Genomic DNA, 19908 nt, shown 5'->3' on the forward strand with positions numbered 1-19908 from the left:
TTTATTCCCAGGTGCTCTCACACTCCCCCACTCCACAGGAAATGGTGTATTTCTTTCATTTGGATCATAGCAATTCTCTTTTTTTACCACTACCCCGGCTCTGTTATCGGCAAACATATATTAGAATGTCAGACACATCTTCTCCACTGCTGATCCATATCTACAGAGCCGCTCTCTGCTTCTACCTCACATCTCCAACCCACTCCAGCAAATGTTACCTTTTCATATCTGGGCTTTTTTGTCCACCCACTGCACGTGAGGATCCGCAGGCACGATAACCTTCGCAGCTGAACTGTAAATGTCACTTTGGCGAGCCGGCCAATCGCGGCTCTTCCCACTGGCCAGTGTGTCTCTCTTATGGGGGTTCACACCCGTGACACTGGGAGCGAGCAGATGTGCGCACATGAATGAGAATGAGTCGGCGAGGCTCTCAGGTGTGGTCGGCAGAGGCCAAATGAAATACCGCAAAATACCAGAAAATATCAGATGGAGCCGCCTCTCCTCTGAAAAGTCAGTGGAGCGGAAACCGAGGGAGTTGATTTGTCTTTTCAGGCCTCATCCAAAGCTTGGAAGCTAATTAGTACAGGAGGCTGATGCGGTTGAAGTCCCACATTGTCAATTGTAGCAGCAGGAAACCGTGAGGCTCATCAAACTGCAGTTTAACTTGAAGGTTTTAAATGAGAACATTGTGCACTTTTTCTATTCCTGCAGAGCGAGGAGGCCCTGCAGTGTGTTTCTGTACCTGAAGCTGCTGTGAGGCTGATATTCAGCCCACTAACTGGAATATTCAGAGTATTGACCTCATTCTAAATGAGACTTTCTGGTTTGCATCTGTGTTTGTTCCTTTTGTCTGTTAGTTGGCAGCGTTACACACAAACTACAGGATGGATTTCCACTGAAACTCTTTAGAAGGGATGAGATATGGGTCTTTAATTCTGGTGCACATCTGGATCTGGGGGAGCTTCTAGGATTTGTTTTGAATTTCAATATTTCAAGATAGTTAATTTTTCATTTTATGTGTCAATCTCAGGGAGAAAAATAAACAGACATATGTAGGGGATTGGTGTCGATGAGCGAATCAAACATAAATCTGGATCTATTGGGTTTAAATGTGATTTCATGACATGTTTCGGCTGCGGGATGGTTAACAAATAGAATCACACATTTATCTAATCCCCAGTTTGACAGAGATATGAATCCCGTGCTGCGTGTCGATCTAGTTTTGATTATGATCTGAACACGAGTTGCTAATTGTCTGATTCTGACTCAACATCACATCCTGCTGTTGGTAACTGCCCCATACGCGTCACAATATACCGTGAAGACTCCCACAGGATGTTTTAATGCAATTAACATCTTTTACAAGTCAACACAACTTGTCCCAATACTTGTGTATCGGCTTAATTCAGTTATTGGTTTAACCGAGTGTAACTTGATTCGAGTTAAACCGATCAGAAAATGTTTTCCGGGACAGTGTCTTATTCAGAGAAGTGTCCTAATTGGTTTAATGTAACGTAGAAGGAAGCTTGTCCCTTCACCAGTTTGCACCCAACAGCCACTATGAGGATGAAGCGTGTGTTGTGTTGTCTTTCAGCAGAAACAGACAATTGAGCGTTTTGTTCCACGTCGGCTTCCCTCGCTCAAATCTATTGAGCGTGTTCATTCTGCCTCTGTGGCCATCGGTTCGTATCGCTCACGCTCAGAGAAATGAAAGGGCATATCTGAGCAGCATCTGGATTTGCACGCGAGGTAATGTGTTCTTCACACAGACAGACCGAGAGAGAGAGAGGGGGGGGGGTAGAGAGAGAGAGAGAGAGAGAGAGAGAGATGGAAGAGGGGAGGCAGTTATCCTGATCTTTAATATTTCAATACTTCTGTGCAGTTATGGTCTGTTCCACATCCCTGAAGGTTTATCTGTGCGATTGCATATTTTAGAAAGACTGGGAACCATCATTATCTGAGACCAGAAAATTTATTATGTGGTTTATTATGCATATTTTTGGGGCGTCTGCAGGCACCTTATTATATGAACCCTTCCCCCCTTATGTGAATTACCTGTCTCAAGTTCCCACAGGCTGTGTTTCATTCACGTGATGGTGTGGAGAAGCCATCACAGAAAACACAGATATCAATCTGCAATAAAGGAATATAAACTGAAATACTGGTCCGGGTTTCTTCTCTCTTCCAGATGTGGAACACTGGAGATAAGACATATTGGCCATGGCAAATAATGGCAAATTGACATAGTAATAAATCATTCAGAGAGTGAAGATTAAGAAAATAAATTCTTTACAATTTTGTGTTATTCTGAGAAGAGTTCAAAGAATCCCATAAAGAATAATCTTCAATTATCTCTGACAGCCTGGTCTTCTCTCTCATCTTATCTCTAAATAGCTCAAAGCTCTTCACATGACTTCAGGTTAATGTCTTGATTATTGAGTATATTTGAAAATAGTCCCGTGGTTGTTGTTTGTGAGATTGGCGACCCGTGACCATTTCAGTGCGAGGTCAGTGTCTCCATCCGAGAGGCCTTGTTCACCTTCGGGCGGGTCTTCACCGGTGGGCTCGTCTGGAGACACTTCTGAGCTCTGATGTCAGGAGGCTCCTCTGAGGCTCTTATCTGGATCAGAGAGAGAGAGAAGCTCAGGGGCAGGAATCAGTTTAACTATAAACTGTATTATAGATAACTGTAAATAAGAAATAAAACACAAATACAACCAAGTATATAGAGTAAAATAAACATGAAAGTCTCATTTCGGTCGTATTTTATTTTCCGATATGTAAAATATAGTAAATATTGTTTGTGTTTGTGACTTCACTGGAATCCTAAATCTGAAACATGCATTAAAATGTCGTTGTCTTGTCTGTTTCTTGCAGTTCCTGTGCTTGAAGAACATCCGGACGTTCCTCAAGGTTTGCCACGACAAGTTCGGCCTGCGCAACAGTGAGCTGTTCGACCCCTTCGACCTCTTCGACGTCAGAGACTTCGGCAAAGTGAGTTTAAACGCCGAACCCCCGACGCTGTGATTGGCTCTGAACCGGCGCTGCCCACAGGCTGCGTGTGACTGCAGCAGGTCCTCGGAGACGTGATGCTGCATGTGGGCGAAATAACATCAAGTCGGAGATATGTCCTACTTTTGTCAGATGAAAAGATAAACGAAGAATAAGCTTTTCCTGGTTTTCCCCCCAAGATGTGTGGGTGTTGGGATCATGTGACTATTAGCTGCACTGCTTCCTGGGAATGCGTGCCCACCCATGTTGCCCTCATTTAAATCTTTAAGAAGCTTGTGTGTGTGTGTGTCATTGGACGGGTGAGTTCATGTGTGGGTGAGCACACGTGTGAGAGCCGGTGTGGTCTGCTCAGGTTTGAAGGCACTTTGAAAGTCCAATCTGTCAGCTCCATCAACGTCCCTGTGCTCAGATGAGCATTTGGTGCAACACTTAAGGGTCAGTAATCTCATCTCAGGTCAGCGCGGGACGGGAGTTAAACCCAACTCTGCTTTTCTAACAGCCCGCTGTGGAGGTGGGTGTCGGCTCAGCAGTAAAAAGGCTGACTCACCCGCTGGCGTGTCCTCGGAGCTTCGTGGGGGATATTCAAGTGAATCTGTGCATGTGTTAAACGGGCAGCCATGAGACCACCTCTGAGGAATCGGAGAGGTTGTGTTTACCTTTCTCTGCTGCCTCGAGTCGTGGCCAGAAGGTTGGCCCTGTGCCGGGTTGGCGCTCTTGGAATTCAAGTGGAAGGAAGAGGGTAGTAGTTGTAGAAGTCACACTCTTCTGCCTTGAAAGAACTCCCTTTGTACAAACTCTGGGCACGTTGGACACAGATTTACAGTAGTGCCAGGGAGGATTATGTAGCCCACCTGGTTTCGGGAGTGCCTCGGGATCCCCCCCAGGAGCCGCTGGAGGATGTGGCACATCTGGGCTCTGCTGCTCCCGTGACTCAGACCTGGATAACTGGTGGGAAAACAGATGAAAGTTGTTTTAACTCCAGGTTTGTGGCTGTGTATCTCACTGATTCCATGCAATTAAACTATGCTGTGTACAACTTGTGAGAAAAAGCATCAATAGCAATTTGCTGCAGTGGAGACAGGAGGACAGGCGTCTCTTCTCGTCTCGTGGCTGAAAGCTCCTGGAGAGGGACCCGCCCGCTTGATAGAGACGGGGGGGAGGGATTGACTGGTAATCCATGATTGGCATTACCCCGCTGGCCTCAGCTTCTCAGAGTGAATTGTTTCCATCCTCTCTGTAATGCCTCTGACTGCAGCTTGTAGTGTGTCTGTGTGTGTGTACAGACAGAGGGTGAGGGGGGGGCAGGTCAGGACAGTTCTTTCTTGGCTTGTCGGCTGTTAATCCCAGCAGCTGGGACAGCATGATGTCATTGAATTGATGATGACAGCTCATGCCATCGTGTCAGGATTTGCGCAGTGTGAGTGTTAATACTGTATCTTTGCTGTGTTGTGTTTGTTTTTGTACTCCAGTAGTGTGGTTGGGGTTACTCTGCGTAGATATGAATGAACTGCATCTCATCTCTCCACGATCGATTGCAAAGAGGATGTGTTTGCGTTAAAAACTCATCTCCCCATTTATCTAAAGTAGCCGATTTAATTCAACATATCCGGCCTCTGCATGCTGGGCCAGAGACGAGGGAGCCGAGGAAAAGATGGAGACAGAAAAAAGACGAGAGAAAGAGAGAGAGAGAGAAGAGGGGGGCGAAAAAAAACAAACAAGGGCCCATTTGGCAGTTTGTAGATAAACCGCAAGAGCGTCTCTGAGAGTCAATGAGCTCACGGCGAACGGTATTAAAATCCAACAGCAGTCGGAATCAATCACAGAGACCCTCCGTATGTCAATTTGGAAATTGCTTTTGTATGGTCTCCGTGGTGGAGGGCTTGTCCCGCCATCGATTTTCCATTAAGGCCGAAAACATCACATTATAATATATCGAATTGAGTAGATCCCCACTAATGTGACATACATTTAAATAGCGAGAATGCCTCATAAACGAAACATAAGGGAGCTCGTCCTTTTTTTCCTCCGGTTACTTTCTTTATAGCTTTTATACTTTTTTTCCAGCTCGTTCGATTCATGCGCTCTTTTTCCTCTTTTGTTACCTCGGCACAAAAGTTTCTTTGTGTGCACATCCGCTTGCAAACAATGGGGGATTCTAACCTCTGTCACGCATCCAGTGTGGATCATTGTACAGTATCAATTCATGGCTTCTTTTCCTGTATCATCCTTTTGTCGCTAAATTACACAGAGAAAAATGTATAAACGTCAAACCAGGTTTGGAGCCTCTGCAAATATTAAATGCATCTTCTACAAACCGAGGGCCCTTTAAACACCCCCCCCCCTTCCGCCCCCCCATAGCACATCACAGTATCTGCTATATACAGGCCAAACACGTTGTTTTATAATATAAACAACTGCTGACACGAATCTACTGATAGAGCTTTGAAACTTGTCAAATTTCGTTTCACTTCTTGGATTCTCCTGAAACCTGCCTGAGAGTGGTGCAGTCGAGGCTGTAGGCGTCCCTCCCGTCCCCCCCGTTCCCCCCGAGACACACGTCCACCGACAGCTTTCGCTTGAGTGCATCACAAACTGCTTACTCTGGAATACCGAACTGTCTGGAGACGGACAGTTATATCACAGCCGTGGTTTAGAGAGTTTGAGAATTAAGTAAGGAAACAGACATCATTCATAATGTGTATGAGCAGTGGTTAACATTTGTGTCCTGCTACAATCTGATTTGTACCACCCCTGTGTTTTTACACCAAAGATTTCATACTTTGTGTTTTTGCCCTTGCATCATTACATACTTCTGTGCAGAAGAAATGCCAAATATTGGTCAGTACAAGTTCCTTCAATATAAAGATGTCCTGCTTTGTGATGTTATCTTTTGCTTTTGGACAGAAATCAGATTTTCCTGGTAAAGTGACTAATCCTTAGTGTTGGTGGGTGACATGGAGCAAACTACTACCTTTCTAAATTTATACACATTTAGTAAGATTTTTAAAATCAGTTTTTTATTCCAAAGTGGCAACTGAAATGATATCTTTCGCTATAAAATATGAAGTTGCTCTCACTGTGCCTCTGCTCCTTTTATTTTGAAACTCTTATCATATCCAGTAGTGTCTGAAGAGACAGACACAACCGACTGCTGCTGGGATTTTCAACTAACGATACCACTAGAGACTTTTCTTCGTGAGCTTTGGTTGCTGGCACGATGAATCTGGTACTGCACAGTTTTCGCTTTGTTTTTTCAGGGATTGTAATGCTCCTTTTGTTTTCAAGACTTTTGCTGGCACCTGTATATCTTGCAAAGGATTTGGCTCTGCTGTTCATCCACCTTCCGAAATCCAAACCATTCCCAGGTCACCTATGTTCTGTGATCTCTCTTTACTTCAATATTCTCACTCGGTGCAGCCATTTGTCTCACATTGTGTGTGTGGGTGTTCTGTACTGGTTTTATTACTGTAGCCTAATAGCTAACAGTAACACGGTATTGATGTGTTAGCATTATACATCATGAAGAGAACTGTAGCAGGAGAGGGGGATGAAAACAGAGAAGCAAAAGTAATTCCCTCATGGATGAATGATAATAGCTCTAGGTATGTACCTGGTGGAACTCCTCTGAACTGAAAATGTCGATATTAACCCCCCCTCTCTCATTGATTGGAATCAAAACAGGGGCATGTGGAGATGAAGGAAGATGGAGGAGGGTGTTGACAGCAGCTGCCCACATGAACATTAATCAGCCCATGCATCCACATTGGCTTCCCCTGTCCCGAGAGTTCATCGCCCATCTCTGCCTCCTAATGATTCCATTTCCTGGGTCGCAGGCTAACAGAGACTGGGAGGGCAACTGGGCCCAGTGCTGGGGGAAAAAAAAGAAAAAGTAATTGCCCCTTGAAACCCTCCCCTCGATCCAGTGGGGCTTGTATTAAAACAGATGGCGCACGTATCCTGCCCGATGTCCTCTGCTGAGTTTTATTTTCATTACTTAACTCATTTCAAGCGAGGAACACACTTTGCCACACACAGCGTGAGCTAGTACTCCCTTGTTGTGTGCTGCACTGTACGGCCTCATGCACACATCACCCACCCTCCTCTTCCTCGCACCCTAACCCATCCCCCATCATTAGAAATTCATTATGACATCATTAAACCGATGAAATACAGCTTATTACAGTAGACCCCAGAGAACGCTTCAGTTTAAACACCTCCCTCCAACCCGCACCCGGCCGCCTCGTTTCCTGTCTCCTCCCGACCGGTTTTAATTAGCCACCAAAGGAACATTGCTGTCATTTAAATGAACACGGCAATCAGTTTATTTGGCTGTTGCCTCGATTAGCATAATGAGCCCGTGCACCTGTTAACCATCTATCAACAGTTTGGTGATTTTTCGGTGGCGGGGGGAAGCGGGGCGGGGCGGGGCTGAGGAAGGAAGGCCCCCCCCCCCCCGACACGTTAACCACCGGATTCGTTCATCGTTGGTTTGAAACCCAGACACTGCTGCTGGCGTCTTTGTCTGCCTCCTCCGAGTGATGCTCATCGACTCCATAGTGTCGTGAATGGGTTTTTGTTTGTGCGCTGCATTTAAATGGAAATCGACCCGTCGGCGTGATCTCTTTGTTTACATGCATCTCACTCCAGGAAACTCACAGTGATGATTTGAACATGTGTGTTTCTCTGAACTTTTCCACTCTACAGCAAAAGTGCATTTCATTATAACGGGGGGGAATCAGATGTTTTATTCAGAAACGTTCTCTGCATCCCGTCCTATCATCAGATTGTTGTAATGTCTAATACTGAATACACACCTTGAAACAGATGGAGGGTACTAATGCGGAGGAAACAACACACACACACACACACACACACACACACACACACAATTTAATCTGTGCCAACTGCTCCGTTTCCAGGTCCTCCACACTCCCCTCATCTATCTCTCCCCTTCCTCACTGTCCTCCTCTCCCCACTCATTCATCTCACACCCACTCCTGGTGCGAGTGTGTTGTGATAAGAATGAGCCGGTGGGCGCTCGAGGCATCACCGAGTCAGGACAGTGTGACTGCGAGTGTTTGATTGTCCTCTGTGTCCCTCTGAGATCCTGCTCGGTTCCATTTCCCTTCGCTCCTCCGGTGCAGAAAATAGCTGTCGCTGCTCAGCGTCCACGCCCAGAGCTGCAAACATCTGGAACGTGCCTCAGCCGCAGTCGGGCCTGGACGCTGTTTACTGAGGTCGTATTTAACCTCAGCCCCAAGAGCTCAGTCTCTGACCCTGTTCTCACTATGTGAACATTCTCATACATGTAAAATACATTAGACCCCAGATATCTCTGCTGTCTTTTGTTGGTTGTGGAGGTATTTACATGCCTGTGGCTTGTGTCTGGACTGCGTGCCATGCATTGTTTTACAAGGAAATACCATTTTATGGCATGTAAGTGGTACTACACATTTTATAGAAGACAATTAAAGAGGATTAGTGGTATTTTGCATGTATTTATATGCACATATTTGAACAGATAAGTCCATTGGTGCTTCACTAAAGGGGTCAGGGAGGCCTCTGCAGGCTACGCCTCAGGCTTGTTTTGTTGTGTAAACTTTGTTAACATTTTGGCAAAGATCTGCTCCATTAACTATTCACAGAAAGTGTTTGCTCCGTAACAACAGCTACACTGAAGAGTCTAGTGCTATATAATAATAATTGTTTTTCCCTGTGGGATTACAAAGCATTTCCACAAAAATTGAGTGAACGATAATACAGGAGCTAAAAATAACCAATTGGATGTGAAAAAACAAATATATTTAGAGAATCCATATCTATGAATTAATGCAAGTTGGTGCAGCTTGAGCCACAGTGACCTGTTTGTATAAGAAGGATATGGACGAGCTTCTCTTTCCATTCACTCTGGAAGTTTACACGTTGACATTTTCATATATTTACAGGAAATAATAGAAACTGTACAGTGATTCATGTCTGACTCAGGCCGGAGAGAGCGTGGCAGTAAGTGTTGGAGGGGGGTTAAGGGTCAAGCAGCCGGGGTCACACACTCAGGTCAGCGCGTCTCCTTCCATTAGTGACCACATCCTCAGCAGCAGTCCTTTTACTGTCAAGACCCGGGTGAGAAGGATTCCTTATCTTTAGGTTCTGGACTGAAATGACCTCACTGACATAATGTCAGTGACTCAAAGTCTGTTTTACTTTAAAAACAACTTCTGACTGAACTGATTAAGCTCATCGTCACGTGGATATAATCAAATGCTCCAGTTTTGTTTTGCATCATAAACATACAAAAATGATGAATATGATGTATTATTTTAGATTAAACTTTACGGCTTTTGGAGCTGATGAAATTGTAGATTAGCTTATTCTCACATTTCAGTGTAGCATCTTTAATTAAGGGATGTGGCTCTTGTATTTCTTCTTCTCATCCAACATCCTCCACAGCTGGATCTGTGACTGCCCCTTCACGCCCTGTCCATCAGGACCCCCCCCACCGCGCCCCTCCCCTGCCAACTGAATGTTTTTACATAAAGCTTCCGACACACAATCAATAATTCATCCCAAATGCCACAGTGCTGATGATAATTCTCCTGACATGAATTATAAATGGGAGCTTCCTACCCCCCCTGCCTGTGTTTAGACCCCCCCCCCACCCCCCCACCCCCTGTGTCTCCTTCGACTCCCACAACCTCGTTATTCCCCTCTGCTCGTTACGGTGATACCCATGGAAACAGGTGGTTGCCCAGAGGATGCCGGCGAGGATGTGGTCCGACTCTCGGTGGACGAACACACAGACGATTCATTTGTGCGATGGACTAATGGCGGCACTAGTTTATTTATTTATTTATTTATTTATTTCAGTCCTCAGTGCCGCCTGGTTAGCGTGACGGACGATGAGTTGGAGGTCGAGATGATTTGAAATGTGTCGTTTGGGAGAAATCTTTGAGGCATCTGGATTTCCTCCAGCTGCTGTGGTTCTCAAATCCCAAATTAAACATATTATCATTTGAAAACTGCACATTTTCTCGTTAATGAACATTTGTATTCCAGGATTATGACTCCAGACAGATCTGTAGTTAGTATTTCCGACTGTCTGTGTAAGTGATGAATAATTACTAGAGTCAGATGTAGTTTTTATGTGTAAAATCATAATTGCGGACCGAGAAATCCTGAATACTTTAACACTTTTACCCCCCCACCCCCCCACCACCTTGTGTTTATCCCTTGGTTCGCTGCGCTGACAGAATTCCTCTGTTGAAACTGACGAATCAGCATCTTCCCACATCAATACACACTCTGTCTTTTTCTCGGCTCTTGCTACAGTTTTTCCTTCTGTTGCACAACACTGTCATTTAGAATCCACCGCGAGTGAGCGAGAGGAAAGAACACAAGTGATGAGCGATATAGAAAAACAAAAAATCATTTACAGAACGTTTACAGAGTCCTGTTGTGGAAATAATTGGCCTCTTCTGTTTTCGGGTCGGCCATTATGTTGTCTGTCTGACACCAGTCGAGGCTCTGGGAAGTTTGTTACCCAGAAGGCCGCTGAGGTGTGATCACACGCCTCTCTCGCCTTTTGGATGTGAGGCGGTGGTCACTGGAGGGCGTGTCCCTGATGTTAAAGGGTTGGTATCTTCTGGAGCACCTCAGGACCAAAGCAGTTGGATGAAGGGGAGAAGCCCCCTCAGAGGCAGAGTCTGCTGTGGATCCCTCGCAGCCGATGTGAGCTCTCATTATTTCTCCTCCCCCGATTCCTCCCTCCGAGGCCCCACAGGCACAGCCGTGATGGACAGGTACATTCTCCGAGGATTCACTGGCATGAAAAAAGAAGAAAATCACCTAAAAAGAGGAGCCCGTCCTCAATCACATTCCCATTGCTCTGGGATTACTCTCATTTGGAGCTGAGAGGGCGATAAGAAAATATACTTATTGTGTTCAAATTTGAATTTGCATGTCGGTGCAGTGCACTGGATGATGCAGTAATAACCCCACTTGCTCTCGAACTGCTGATCATTACCCCTTCACCTTCATTTTGTGTCGTGCTGTAAACAGTGGCTCGGCGGCTCCAAGTGGTTTGTGGGAGACATGTTGGCTCACGGGAACCGAGCAGCGAGGTAGCTCTGCAGGATCATCAGAATAAGCTGCTTTACAAAAACCGTGATTAAATCATGAGAGTAACCAAATGGCAGAGCATGTCACGCAAAAAACAGCCCTCTGTGTTTTGGATAAATTGGGGGGGTGGGGCATTGGCAGAAAAACATGCACACACTGCTCTTTGATTTAAAACAGAATATTGTGCTTTTTAGATGCTGAGTTTTTTTTGTGTGTTGGCTTTAAACCGGAGGAGCAGGCAGATTTGTAGTAGAAGAAGGGACAGAAAGGAAAATCTGCCTCTGCCAGTGAGTTGCACCCCGGTGTTATCGTGTCTGTGTTTGCTGACAGTGTTATTAGAGTTTGGCCGGAAGGTGCAAAGCTAGAAATATGCACTTTTTTACCATGTTGTGCATCCTGCACCTTGTTGCTCAGATGAATCTGCTGGAGATCTGAATCACAGCCGTGTTTTCTGTGGCGTTTGTTGCCGAGAGGAGCGAAGGAGCTCGTGTCAAGGACAGTTAGAAAAACAGCAATAAAAGAAAGTCACATATTTCTTTTGTGGGAAAACACATTTTGAAAACTTGCTTCTCTTTTTTTCATTTTGAGCATGAGAGAAAAAGGTGAGAAACGTTTTTTAAATGTTATTCGGGTCAGGGTTGTTCCCGCTGACTTGTCAGATTTTAGATTTTCTTTCACTGCCCATGTCTTTAATACAGAAAAACAAGCAGTAACCGTACATGAGGGGCAGGGAAAAACAAACTCAGTGCAGCTTTACCAGGCTTTGGTCGGGTTCAGACACAAACATCAGAGTAGCTCTGCTGGTCTATGATTTATTTAAATGGATTGATTGATATTATAACCGCTGTCTGGCAGATAATGTTTTAAACCCTGTCCTTTTTATGTGTAAGCAAGATTCCACATATCTAGCTGAATGGATCTCCATTTAACTTGGTGGAGATCCATCCTACAAATGTCAATTTGTAGGTGACTAATATCTGAGTGTGTGACATTTGGTGCAGCTTGATGGAAGTTAAGAGGACTCTATGGCCCTGGTTGGTGTGAGCTCTTCTGAGTTCTGCTTTAGTTTCTTATGCAAACAAATGGTCTGGTTTTGTCCCAGCACAGCACTGGTTTATTTACTGGGGTCAGGATATTAATACTTTCCAGCCCTGACTACAAGAGAGGAAGGTATTTCAGAATAACATATAAATTCAAGTTATTCACAAATTATATTTTTGAATAGCTTTTTGAAAGGTTGTGAAAGTTTGAGTCAGTATTCTCAGTATAGTGCTGTGATCTCTGCACCTCTGACATTACTATATATATCGTATTCTTTGTAACATTCGTAGTTATAAGTACCACGAGGCGTGACAGAGCTCAGCACTCAGTCCGAACTCACAGATGTCAACTTGGCTGACATGTCCTTGAGCAAACACCTGAAACTCCACCAGCTCCAGAGAGGCTGCAGCGCGGCCGACACCAAGCTCCCACCACTGGGGTTAAATGTGCAAATGTTCCCCTCAGGCACCAGGGAGGAATCAAAACAGAACAAAATGAGACCTGCAACCAAAGCACTCTGCAGGGTTTAAACTGCAGATGAGCACAAACTGCACAATGTCATCTTGATTAAACAAAGACCCTGAATAACCCACGTCTGCCCTGCAGGTGAGGCTGAGCAAATAAATGCAGGATTTTCACTCACTGACCGAAAAGGACTCTGTCAGATAACCATGACCACAGCAGTGAAAATAACTACTTTGCTCTATTGGAGAATTGGCAAAACTTTATATTGCGTTTGTTAAAATGTGTCCTTGCCTTTTATAAAGTCCAGTTCATCAACAGGAGAACACACACACAAACACACACACACACATTGGAAGTCTCTGTTGGATTCGCTGCTCTCTGATTCCTTTAAATTGGAAATGAGACTGAACGGGTGACGTGGTCTCTCATTACCTGTGGCATGTATTCCAGAAAGTTATAGTAGCGACACGCTCCAGCCCACTTACCTTTTCGTATCTTTATAATCCTCCCTCCTCTTCCTCCTCCTCCTCCTCCTCCCATCTGTCAGATTCTGCATCACCACGGTCCCCACCACTTCATTGTCTCCCTCTTTTTCCTCCCCTCATACTCTCATCTAGTTCCTCTTCCTCCTACCAGCTGTCACCTTCTCACTTTCCCTTTCTCACCTCCGATCCCTCTCGGTTAGGATTATTGTGTTGTTTGTTTTTTCCCGGCGGCTGCGGGTGTTCAGCGTGGCGCATAGTAATTCGACACGGGTGATAAAAAGCTAGCAGGCTTATTGCGCGGTGTCGGGTAACTTGCCAGGTGTTGGAAAATGCCCCCCCGCAGCCACCACTAAACTGATGCCCTCCTCAGTGCTTCTGTTCATTTATATCCCTGCAGGTAGTAATGATGCCCAGGCCTAGTGTGGCCGGCGGGCTGACGGCCCATTGAGTAGCTGGAGGTGAAACCTTCCACATGTGAGGCCACACTACCCGAGTAGTTAAAATGAAGGATCAATCTTCTTTATTTGCAATAGAAATAATTGAAGGGAACATAGAGAAGGTGGTCAAGGTTGTGCCAATGTAAATTCTAGTGATTTTAATGAATAGATATTGGTAAATACCTTTTGAAAGTAAAATATATTAACTTCAATTATAAGGTGCTCTGTAAAAACTATTTAGTATTTTAATATTTCATCATTCTGCTGGGAATTTGCTGTTCCCCTGACAAGTTACACAACTTTCCCTTTGATCGTTGTGCGTTTAGTAATATGTGTATATTTATTTTTGTTGAGGATTGTCACATTATCAATGCTGCAAGGTTCCAGACCACAACCGCATTACTCAAATATGCAGCTAATCTTTTAAGAGAATGTAAGTAACAGTTTAATTCAATTTGTATGAATTCATGGTGATATTTGTTTTTGCTGCTGTGGGTTGTGTGTCAGCCGTTGTGGGGAGAAACTCCACTTTCACTTTCCTCCCCCTGTAGCTGCACTTCTCGCTGCCCCACACTTTGATCAACGCAACCCGCGGAACAATCCGTTTAGCCGACACCGCGTTCCGAAGATGAAGCGGTCTGCACCTGATTATTTAAAGAAAAACAAATTAAGGAGGCGAGAGGAGGAAGTCGGCAGCGGAGCGGGCGAGAGGTCCCGACTCCAACATGACTGATGAGGAGGGTGCAGGTGCAAGCGGGGAGCAACTGAGGAAGAAAAAGCACCACTCTGAACGAATCTGAAAGCTGCGCTGTGTGTGTGTGTGTCTGTGTGTGTGTTGTCGGCAGTGTGGCCCTTCGCTCATTGCAGCCAGTGCTAAACTTGTTACCGGGTCAACACAGTTTAAGCTTGAAACTTTTCCCAGCGCCTCTCAGCCGCTGTAAGAGAGTAATGGCTCGATGGAGGGGAATGAAAAGGTGGACTTCAACACTGCCTGTGACACAGTGGAAGAGGAACTCCTGTTCACACAGAAACAAAGGGGGCAGCCGAGTGGAAAAGTGAGTCTGGAGCCGTGAACCAACCGTGGGGATGTGGTAAAGTGATGTCGGACAATCCAATGACACTTTCAATGTATTGATCAAGCTTTACAAATGGGGCGTTTTTGTAAAGATTAAGGCAAATTGGTTTTCCACTGTGAAGCTTTTGCTGCTAGGTCCCCGTCAGATAAGGCTCCCAGTAGCAGAAAGTGAAAGCAGGGAAAAGTATAGTGTGTGTGTGTGTGTGTGTGTGTGTGTGTGTGTGCCTCGGCCCCCATGCTGTGCACCGTCTGCCCGGCCTGCAATTACCAGTAGAGCCAGTGCCCATAGCTACCTGCTCGTCATCCCAGAGCCAGACAGACTCCTGGACAAAGCACATCCAGCAGCTTCCTGCCAGAAACCGCATTATGGAGATTAGAGTGAAAGATTGACAATGGGCGGCAGAGGGAGGTGGACGGAGACGGACTCGATGAGGAGCAGTGAGGCTTCAGGAGGGGGGGGAGGAAAAATGAGTTTGCTTCTGGGTGCTCCCCTAAGGCTGGAGAGGAGAGGAAGATGGAGGGATTGTCTGAGGGATGAAGAGGGAAAGAAAGACATGGGGGGGGGGAGGGACTAAGGGATTATCTTTCATTGACAAGTCGAGCTTCCACAGAGGTCATTTCTGAAAACGATTTACCAACAATAATCACTAAGGTCAATTAAAAATCAACCGTTCTCTCAGATGAGCAGATTAGCTTGAACATCTCTTAAATTTAAACGTGTGATATCTTTACTTGGACCTTTTCTTTTACTAGAATTTGATTTGTTTCTGTAATTACAAATGGATTTACTTTTTAAATAGAAAAATTGTATGTCCGTCCTTTTTTTAAGGATCACAATTATGCACTATGAAGACGGACAGAGACGGGGCGAGCGAGTGGCTTAGGCAGTGAGAGGACACCAGGACTTGGATTTGACACCAAGACAAAAACACTTTGAGCTTGAGGTCAAGTATTTGACGGGGGGGAAGTCTTTTGGGTGGAAAGGGGACAAAGACGGGAACCGACAGGCTAATTGCAGGACACTGAAATATAAGCATAAGAAAGACGGATGAAAAAAGAAAAGAAACTTGACTTAATGGAGATGGAGAAAAGACACAGAGAATGAGGAGGGACATTGCTGCTGTTCATAGTGCGGTGGGGGTGCGTTCACTCAGCGAGGCTCCTCCGTGGCCTTTGTGATGAAGGAGAGTGGTTTCACTGCAGTCGGGGGTGCGGAGGATAGCAGGCTAATGGCCGGACTGGGCCTGTGTCAGCCTAAATGGCAACAATCAATAATCCCCTCAGTTTCGCCCTGAGAGGCTCGGAGCCGGAGCCGCACCGATGCACCCGGTGCTGAGATTTGTGTTTGTGTGGCTTTTCTTTATGTGCCGCATAAATATATCCTTTATGTTTAAAGCCAGTGGTTCCCAGCCTGCGGTCCAGGACCCCCCCCCCCTGTGGGTCATGAGCTGAATATGAAGGGTTGTTAGATGATTCACCGGATATAAAAGAAGAAGTTATTTTATTTTTTTGCCGGTTTATCGCCTCAGGTGTCAGAAACTTCTGCAAAAACAGAATGTAAGAAGTTTTAAAAGAGATGGTGTCATGTTGACTTTACAAGATGACTAGTTATAGTATTAAGTTTAGTAGAACTTTACTTTTTCATCTGTATATTAAACTGCTTATTCACTATTAACTAGTAGCTCATTAACTTGAATAGAAGAAGCATATTGACTCTTTCTTAGTCATTAAGAAAGAGTTCCATGCATGACCCTATTCTAACTATTGAATTTTCCCACAATAACTTTCCATTAGTCAGTATTGATGGGAAGTTGTGCATGAACTACAATGTTAAGAGTTATTCTCTCTTAATAAAACAAATAAATACAGTTCATTCAAAATATTGATAACATCCAACTAAGGTGCTTTCACACCTAACTTGTTTCATCTGGACTTTTAAGTTTAGTCTGAACCATAAAACAAACTAATATTCTTAACTGAGCTCCATAAATTAAAGTGTGAAACAAAAACTAACCAGATCAGATGTAAACCATGCAACAAACACATCCAGCTTGGTTTTGGATCAGACTAACATGTATGACAACGCCATAATTCACCTGTAGTTTGGTACTTGCTAAGTAATAATGCTATGGCATGTTTAATAAGTTGCATGAAGCATCTTGTTTCTCTAGAGGATCTTTTAAAGGATTGCTACCCCGCCAAGTGCAGCACCAGTTCCATCCCTGCAGTCAGACCTTTACTGGCAAATAATTAACTCTCGCCCATTCTCTTTTATGTTCCTCACTTCCTCTTGTGTGGAGAATGATGTGGCGTTGAGTTCAGTTTGTAGAGAAGGATGCCAAGCTGTGCATATGGCATTAAAAAGCCAAAGTGAAACCAGTGACCGGTCACACCTGCAGCAAAGCTCCAGACTGGACAGCAGAGTGTTTTGAGAAGGCCAACACACTGACCCACTCACACACACAGTGGGGACTTTGTGAGCCTGCTGGCACAGGCAGGCTTCCCGGTACAACTTGTTTCCACCCCGGCTAGAACAGTGTGGCTGTTGTGTGTGTGTGTGTGTGTGTGTTTGGCTGCAGCATTGTGTGGATGCAGGCAGCGGTCACACTGGATTGTATTCATTAAAGAGACTCGGTTGAAGACCATCAGTCAGTGGTGTTTACTGTCAGAGGGAGAAGACTTATGTCCTGAACTGGGAACACTGGACTTAGAGTCATACTGGAGTCAGAGAAAGCAAACATATAAATTATCAAATGGGACATAATGGTGGTTTGTCCAACACCTAACATTAACCTAAAGTATCCTGGATACGAGTGCCACCATCTTGCAGGTTTCACCCTATTTGTATGGCATCTAATAACTAATTAAACCAAACTTGTATGTTTTAAATATGTAGATTTGACATGTAACATTTACTTTGACATTTTATAGTTTGGTCCTCGTCCTCGTCCTCCCACTAACATGGAGGAGACACAGTCCTTCTTTATTCATAGTTTCATGTCTGAATCAACAGGAGTTGTTTGTTGAAGCTGCAGGAAGAGGAAATAGAATTTGAAATAATGCAAATCCATATAGATACTGAAGATTTCTATAAATGCTGATCTGAAGGAGGAACAAGAACCATGAACACCGTCCATTCATGTGGAAACAAAGAAGACTTTGCTCCACTGTCCTGCAGCAGTTGTGGGCACATTATAAAACATCTAAAGTAACTGGAGCTTCTGACTGACACACACACACACACACACACACACACACACAAACACACACATTTTTATATTATCTAGAGAGAGAACAAGCGGCTATGCTTCCCTGGCAGTTTAATATATCACTTCCTCCTTCTGGCTTTTCCAATATCACTTGGTTCTTTTGGTTTTAAAAGGGTTTCCGAGCTCATTTTCTGCTTAACGGCAAAAGCCTTTTCTTTTATTTTTTTACTCTCCGGGCTGTTGGGTTGACCCCGGTTACCAGAAATGCAAAATCATTCCAGTGCAGAAAGTCTCATGGACCATGGAGGGTTGTTTCCTCTTTGTGCCTGAGTGAAGCAGCAGCATTGATCTCGCTCCCCTGGTGTCTGCACTGCACAAGTTTTAGTCAGAGGCTGAGGCACAGGGGTGATGCTGTGGTTTATAAACTCAGTGACACACACACAGACACACAGAAACACACACACAAAGCCACATATATAGACATACTGTACACACATCCAGTGCTTACTTCCCACTCGCACACTGTCATGAACTCAGATTCACTTTCTGACTTCATATTGTCCCTGACAGGACTTGATTTGACTCAGTTGAAGACATGATGTGTTTCCCCAGGCTTGTGTGTGTGTGCGTGTCAGATAGTGTGTGTCAGTGTGAACACCATGTCATAGTGTGAGTCAGCCAGTATCGTGGCTATAGTGATGTTTAGTGATCTTATATGTAGAGATGTGAAGGTTATTCAGTTATTCAGTTACATTTCATTGTCATTTATTATATTTGATGCAGTTATTAAGAGGAAGCTGACAAAAAAATTATGTTACGCTGAAAAGATTTTTGATTTAGGAAGATGTTTTGTATTCTCTCCCAAAAAAAGTTGGTTTTATTATCATTATCTATTCAAATCCAGTTTTCCATTTATGATGTTTGGCTTTGAAACCAAAATGTCCTCCCTCAAAAAGAGCTGTGTGACTCATTCAATTTTTGTGGCCTTTATTTCCGAGCTAACACCGACAACAACATGTGCTTCTGCTTTCCAGTTCGGACGCAGCAGTGACATTTGTTTAAACAATCTTCATTTCAAAATACACCAATCTTTGTGATCATGTTTGTTCAGGTGTGAACAGGAAACAGATTATCCAGCCGACTGTTTAATGACATGGAAAACTTCCGGGATGTTTCCGACAACAAGGTGGAACTGTTCCCGACCGTGTTAACTTTGCATCTAGCGAGTCGGAGCTGATAAGACCCAATAAGGAAGTGGAGGCAGGTGACTGGTTCATTGTGTCCAAGCATCTCTGTTCCTCCTCGCACAGCAGCCCCCGGGAGTTCTCACACTAAATAATGTGATATCACAAACTTCTCAGTTTTAGCCCTGACTCCTTGGCCCCCCCCCCAAAAAAAGAAGATTTGTGTTAAATAAGGAAAAGAACAAGTCAGTGAGCGTCTGTTTAGTTTATCCTCCGTCTCGGTCTTCAGAGCCTCAAGCTCCTCTAAAGCACGTTGACTTTCATCAAAGCGTCGCCCGGCTCATCTAAACATTTTCATTTGTCCTGAGCGGGCGGCTCGGATACAGCCTCTGCATGACTCAGCACTTTGATGTGGAAGGCCGTGATATTTCACCTTACACGCTGAAGCAGTGCACGGGGAGGTAATGAGATTTGTGTGGCCCGGGGAAATGAAGAGCTTTCAGGTTTTTCAAAGTCCCAACATCTTGTTCCCGAGTGAGCTGCCCTCCCTCCCTCTCTCTCTCTCTCTCCTCTGTGTTCTCTGTGTATTCACCAACCCCCCCTCCCTCCTGCTGCTATAGTATGTGCAGCTCAACTAAAAATAGTTGAGTGAGGATTTATTTATGATGGTTTTTGAGGCGAGCTGAAACTCTTGAATCTCTTTTTACCAGCCGCAGCAGCTGGAGGTGGAGAATGCTGCTTTTCTCTTGCTCTTAAAATAATGAAAGTTCATCGACAAACAGAGATCATGATGTCGCTCTGCCAACTCACACACAGGTTGATAAGATCATCTGCGTGCAGGTTGAGGCAGGGGAGGAATTTGGCTTGTGTGTGTCTGTCTCTGCA

At 44.7% G+C, this 19908-nt stretch overlaps 1 protein-coding gene across 6 annotated transcripts in view; it reads left to right on the plus strand.

Annotated features, from left to right (window-relative positions):
• The window catches only part of vav2 (vav 2 guanine nucleotide exchange factor), a 164155-nt gene that overhangs the window by 45590 nt on the left and 98657 nt on the right, over positions 1–19908 (plus strand). For all 6 annotated transcript variants that reach the window (XM_062412560.1, XM_062412559.1, XM_062412562.1 and 3 more), the window contains exon 2: positions 2878–2994. In XM_062412560.1, the coding sequence (XP_062268544.1) occupies positions 2878–2994 (117 nt within the window). The remainder of the gene's footprint in view (positions 1–2877; positions 2995–19908) is intronic.

This window comes from Platichthys flesus, chromosome 19, assembly GCF_949316205.1.
Source record: "Platichthys flesus chromosome 19, fPlaFle2.1, whole genome shotgun sequence".
Taxonomy (NCBI): Eukaryota; Metazoa; Chordata; class Actinopteri; order Pleuronectiformes; family Pleuronectidae; genus Platichthys; species Platichthys flesus.